Source organism: Austrofundulus limnaeus, unplaced genomic scaffold, assembly GCF_001266775.1.
Source record: "Austrofundulus limnaeus strain Quisiro unplaced genomic scaffold, Austrofundulus_limnaeus-1.0 Scaffold1364, whole genome shotgun sequence".
NCBI classification, from domain to species: Eukaryota; Metazoa; Chordata; class Actinopteri; order Cyprinodontiformes; family Rivulidae; genus Austrofundulus; species Austrofundulus limnaeus.
The window spans coordinates 80,610-86,882 of NW_013953766.1; the positions used below are offsets into that span (position 1 = coordinate 80,610).

The window sequence follows — 6,273 nt, forward strand, 5'->3', positions numbered from 1 at the left end:
AGTCCTGTAGAGTCTGACCTGAGACATGTAGAGTCTGACCTGAGACCTGTAGAGTCTGACCTGAGACCTGTAGAGTCTGACCTGAGACATGTAGAGTCTGACCTGTAGTCTGACCTGAGACCTGCAGTCTGACCTGAGACCTGCAGTCTGACCTGAGACCTGCAGTCTGACCTGAGTCCTGTAGAGTCTGACCTGAGACCTGTAGTCTGACCTGAGTACTGTAGAGTCTGACCTGAGACCTGCAGTCTGACCTGAGACCTGTAGAGTCTGACCTGAGTACTGTAGAGTCTGACCTGAGACCTGCAGTCTGACCTGAGACCTGTAGTCTGACCTGAGTACTGTAGAGTCTGACCTGAGACCTGCAGTCTGACCTGAGACCTGTAGTCTGACCTGAGACCTGTAGAGTCTGACCTGAGACCTGCAGTCTGACCTGAGACCTGTAGTCTGACCTGAGTACTGTAGAGTCTGACCTGAGATCTGCAGTCTGACCTGAGACCTGTAGTCTGACCTGAGACCTGCAGCAGGTTCTGAGTCTCAGGCAGACCTGGAGAGTCCGGACCTGAAACGAACCGTTGCAGGTGTTCAGGGAGCCTGTGACGTAGACAACAGGTAGATGTTACCTGTCGGTTTCAGAACCTGGACCTGACTTCATTAAACAGTCCTGAGGTTCGGTGACAGGTTCTGATTCTGACCCGGTTCTGTTCGGAGCTCTTTAGGACAGAAACCTGCAGCTAACTTCCTGAATCATCAGCTCAGCACGTCTCTCTCCTTCAACACCCGCAGCGGCTCGCGGGACGGACAACCGAACCGGAACCGTGAGCGGGTTCGGTTCGGTTCTGTTGGGTCTTACCACTGCAGCGGTGGTGAGGACGCAGGCCGTCGTGTAAGCTCTGGTGACAACAGGAATCTGTAAATACTCCTGCTGCAGCGTCTGATACGCCATCTTGGACTGACTGAGCGCTTCCGGGTCTTGGTGACACGTCATCCTCAGAGAGCGGTGAGGCGTTCAGGAGCGTCGGACAAAACAGCACTGTGACCGCCTGCTGCTTAAAAACAGAAAATGTTCTGAAGCTTTTATTTATTTTTTATTTGACCATGTGATTGTTTTGTTTCAGGGATTAAATMAATTTAATAATTAAAATAATAAATAAAATTAAAATACACAAAGATGAGACGCTACAATTAAATTTTTAATGATGTTTTTGAATAACCGTTAATCCTTGAAGAAATACAATAAAAAGCCAGATTAACTAAAAACAAAAGTAAATAATTCATTTTCTTTGTGTGATTTGCATTTTTATTTTATATACTGCACATTAGTGTGTTCAATGTTTTAGATTGAAACTGCATTTTATTTTGCTGGTTATTTTTGTTTTTAGTCACTTTATTCCTGTATAAAGTCTCAAACACAAGCTTTGTTTATGTAATTTGTTTAATAAAACATGTTCATGTCTGTAGTTTTAGTGTTAGTTTAGTGCTTATTCAGGATCTGACCCTCCTGGTTCCACCCCACAGTTTTCAGCAGCGCCCCCTGCTGGAGGAAAGAATTAAACTGTGTTCCTGTCAGCTCAGTGTCTGTCATTACACCACTGACAGACACTGTGTTAACTGTGGTGAAAAGTTCATGAAAACTTTGATTCATCTTCCAAACAGTTCAGTTCACAGTCAGACAAGAAAAACYTGCTTTTCTGATCAGTTTAACAGTGATTCATTGTTTCAGTGTTGAAGAGAAACTGGTCACCAGGACATGTTGTGTTTCTGTAACTGCGCAGAAGAAGCTAAAAACTTCTGATATCTTTTTACTAACATTATCAAAAACAAAGCTGGGTTATGAACCTTCTGTTTCAGTCTGGACTCCAGAGCCCACCCTCCTGTTCTCAGCACAGAACCACTGATCGTCTCTCCACAGGACTCGCAGCCCGGGTGTGAACACCACCTGCTGTGCCCACCACACATGAGCTCTGAGGGCTCCACAGGTCATTATTTGACACCTTTTCCTCTGAGAGACGTTTCCTCTGTGTTTGACTTGATGCAGACAACAGAAGACAGAAATGAACTCTGCAGGTTTCCTGACAGAGTCCTTTGCTGACCTGCRTGAACCCTTCCTAAATACCTGAACCGGGACGGAGAAGTCATCTCCAGCTGGAGGCTGATGTGTTCTGACCTCACCTGTGTCCAGTGGAAGTTCACACTCATTCTGGTGAACTCACACTTCCTAAGATAAAAGCAGAAGTAACTAATCCTCCTGTTTTCATTTTACCCTCTTAAACTACCTGCTCTGCCAAAATCTAAGTTTGAAGTGCCTGAAAATATTCTGATTTATTTAACATCTAGGCTTGATGTCTGCTGTTTCTAAAGTTGTTGTATTTATTTATTTATTTAAAATATTCATTTCATTTATAAACAAAACAATTGATATACATACAACAAATAATAATAAAAAACACGAATAGTTAATAAGTTAAATAAATTAATAATTAATTCAGCTCGGACGCGTGCTCAGTTGTTGTTAATTCTTAAACTTTTAAGGAAAATTGATTACTCACAATTAAGATGTTCACTTGTGATTGTTCAATTTATGTAAATAAATGATCACATTTGTTTATGGATCAAATTGTTGTGTGTTTTTCACTTTCACAGCAGATGTTGCCTGAAAATAAGCGAAGCCTTGATCAATAATTATAACTCTTATAACTTTTGTTATTAGAGGTGTAAGAAAACCTTACGTATTGGTAAGTGACTGCTACAATTTTAACAGACCTGTGTTTAAGAAGACTTTTCCAAGATGGCGTCATGCTCTGCACACCGGGGCCACTTCCTGTTGACAGATTTCATGTCTGACATGGACCTGAAACACATCATCTGAACAATAAAAACATTCATTCTTTAACAAAATTACACAAAAATAACAAAACTTCAGAAAATATTTTCTGTTTTATATTTTTATTGGGTTRAACTGATAAAACGTAAAATAATAATCTGTCAGCATATATCAACCACATTAATCCAGATTACAGGAAACCAGGAAGTGATGAGAAAACAAATGTTTCAGGTGGTCCAGGTGGTCCAGGTGGTCCAGGTGGTCCAGGTGGGTTCAGGGCTGCAGCAGAATGAGACCCCTCACACTCAGGTACAGGACCTCCAGCAGACCTTCTGGAGAGAAGTCTGGACAGTCCCAGGTGGACTTCAGATCTTGAAGGTTTCTGACTGAAGAGAAGAAGGTCTCCAGCCAGGACAACCCTGCTGCCAGTCTGCCTCCTCCTCCTGCCTCCACCTCCTTCTCCTGGACCAGAGGAGACTCTGCAGACAGATCTCTGAGCTGACAGAGGAACTTGGGGAACTCATTAAGACGTTCCATCTGCAGACAGAAGCAGAACAGAGGGAGATGATTGGAGAACAGAAGACTGAAGTTCTGCAGGAAAGATCAACAAACCTTGTTCTGGAGGAACTTCAGTGTTTCTGAGTCACATTTAGCCAGAAGAGCTGGACTGTCATCAGGAAGAACTGCAGAGAACCAGAACATCTCACAACATCAGGAGAACATCAGGAGAACATGAGGAGAACATGAGGAGAACAGCAGGAGAACATGAGGAGAACATGAGGGGAACAGCAGGAGAACATGAGGAGAACATGAAGAGAACATGAGGAGAACATGAGGGGAACAGCAGGAGAACATGAGGAGAACATGAGGAGAACATGAAGAGAACATGAGGAGAACATGAGGAGAACATCAGGAGAACTGCAGGAGAACTTGAGGAGAACATGAGGGGAACAGCAGGAGAACATGAGGAGAACATGAGGAGAACATGAGGAGAACATCAGGAGAACATCAGGAGAACTTGAGGAGAACATGAGGGGAACAGCAGGAGAACATCAGGAGAACATCAGGAGAACATCGGGAGAACATGAGGGGAACATCAGGAGAACACTCAGTGGAACCTTCACAGAACTCTTGGCTCTGGTCAGATTACCGTTCAGAGCTGAGACCAGCAGCCGAGCAGCTTCTCTCAGGTCTTTGGATCCAGAGAGGAGGTCCATGAAGGAGACCAGGAGCTCAGACTGTGGGACATCATTGTCTCCGTCCAGCTGAGAGGAGGACAGAGGACACCTTTAGACCTGTACTCATCACCTGATGAAGATCTGATCTCATCTCTTACTTTGTCCTCCAGGAGCTGCAGAACTTCTCGGTCCTCCAGGACCTGCAGCAGCTTGTTCAGCAGGTCACTGCGACCCGACTCAGGAAGTTCTGACAGCGGCTTCAGAACCTTTTCATAGCGGTTGTTGTACTGTTCTGCAGGACGCAGAGAGCAAACAAACCTGTTACCACGACCCTTCAGCAGGTCCCAGTGTTACTGGAGCCAGAAAGGGCCCTGCAGACTCAAAGTAGGCGTGTCACAAGAGTAGGAGTGTCACAAGAGTAAGTGTCACAAGAGTAGGTGTGTCACAAGAGTAAGTGTCACAAGAGTAGGTGTGTCACAAGAGTAAGTGTCACAAGAGTAGGTGTGTCACAAGAGTAAGTGTCACAAGAGTAGGTGTGTCACAAGAGTAAGTGTCACAAGAGTAGGCGTGTCACAAGAGTAGGAGTGTCACAAGAGTAGGTGTGTCACAAGAGTAAGTGTCACAAGAGTAGGTGTGTCACAAGAGTAGGAGTGTCACAAGAGTAAGTGTCACAAGAGTAGGTGTGTCACAAGAGTAGGAGTGTCACAAGAGTAAGTGTCACAAGAGTAGATGTGTCACAAGAGTAGGTGTGTCACAAGAGTAGGTGTGTCACAAGAGTAGGAGTGTCACAAGAGTAGGTGTGTCACAAGAGTAGGTGTGTCACAAGAGTTGATGTGTCACAAGAGTAGGTGTGTCACAAGAGTGGATGTGTCACAAGAGTAGGTGTGTCACAAGAGTAGGAGTGTCACAAAAGTAGGTGTGTCATAAGAGTAGGTGTGTCACAAGAGTAGGTGTGTCACAAGAGTAGGTGTGTCACAAGAGTAGTTAAGTCACAAGAGTTGATGTGTCACAAGAGTAGGTGTGTCACAAGAGTAGGTGTGTCACAAGAGTAGGTGTGTCACAAGAGTAGTTAAGTCACAAGAGTAGGTGTGTCACAAGAGTAGGTGTGTCACAAGAGTAGGTGTGTCACAAGAGTAGGAGTGTCACAAGAGTAGGTGTGTCACAAGAGTAGGAGTAGTAGACTGTGAACCGCCTTTTGTTGGAAACGCCTACTTGTCTGCAGACGCCCCTACCTGACTGGAGCTGCTGTAGATCAGACAAAAACTCACCTTTGATCTCCATCATCAAAGGGAAACTCACCTTTGATCTCCATCATCACATGTTGTATGCCAGAAAAGAATAGCTCTATCAAAGCAACAGAAGTTCTTTAGTTTGACTTGAATAAATCAGATCATAAAATCCTTTAAATCAAAACAAACCTCTCCTCCCATAGCCACACATCGGCATCGGAACATCTAGAACCAAACCAGAAGAACCAGACGTGAGATTAAAGATCTTTCAGGACAAGTCCTCTGAGACAGAACCAGAACCAGGACCAGACTTAGGGTCTTACTCAGAACATCGTCCCAAAGGTTGACCTCCTGCAGACGGAACAGCAGAACTGTTTGTTCTGGAACACAGAAGGTTCTCAGCTCTGGGTTCTCCTCCTGAGGGGTCAGACAAGAACACATCAAGTCTGGATCCTGTGGAACCAATAAGCCTGTTGTGGGTCAAGGTGGACCAGACTAGAACTGGTCCAGAGTCCTGGTGTGTGTTGACCCAGTTTCTAAGAGCTGCTGAAAGAGGAACCTTGAACGCTCCCAGCAGGAAGCCCTTACCTTCGGCGCTGCAGTGGAAAAATGCAGGAGTTCTGACCCGGTGCTCCTGCTCACTGAGGTTCTGGTCCAGACCTGGACCCTGTGGCTGCTGTAGAACCTCTCGCTCACGTAGGCCAGCTTCTCTCCAGGCTGCAGCTGGATCAGCTCTGCAGTGTTGGGCTTGACCTTCCTACAGGACAGAGCAACAAACAGCTGATGAGGATGATGAGGATGATGATGATGATGAAGTCAAACAGGTGGATCAGAGAGGAACACTTACAGCTGACCGCGTACTGTCCTACTCAGGCCTTTCACCCGTTTCCACTCAGTAAACTCTCTCATCAGAGTGACTTCAGCTGTGTCCACACTGTCCCTGTGTCCATCCTGTCCACCATCCTGTCCACCGTCCTGTCCACCGTCCTGTCCACCATCCTGTCCACCATCCTGTCCACCATCCTGTCCACCATCCTGTCCACCA

At 45.5% G+C, this 6,273-nt stretch overlaps 2 protein-coding genes across 2 annotated transcripts in view; both read right to left on the reverse strand.

Annotated features, from left to right (window-relative positions):
* The window catches only part of derl2 (derlin 2), a 6,725-nt gene extending 5,752 nt beyond the window's left edge, over nucleotides 1-973 (reverse strand). The window contains exon 1 of the mRNA XM_014032016.1: nucleotides 851-973. Within this exon, the coding sequence (XP_013887470.1) occupies nucleotides 851-943 (93 nt within the window). The 5' untranslated portion in view covers nucleotides 944-973. The remainder of the gene's footprint in view (nucleotides 1-850) is intronic.
* A 1,951-nt stretch (nucleotides 974-2,924) lies between these two features.
* LOC106535112 (uncharacterized) lies at nucleotides 2,925-6,212 on the reverse strand (the record flags this gene model as incomplete). The annotated part of the gene is given in 9 exon segments (XM_014032017.1): nucleotides 2,925-3,358; nucleotides 3,434-3,504; nucleotides 3,972-4,086; nucleotides 4,158-4,291; nucleotides 5,299-5,343; nucleotides 5,418-5,453; nucleotides 5,552-5,645; nucleotides 5,817-5,985; nucleotides 6,076-6,212. Coding segments are annotated over 9 exon segments (1,065 nt in total), but the record flags the coding sequence as incomplete, so codon positions are not given.
* Nucleotides 6,213-6,273: the final 61 nt, after the last annotated feature.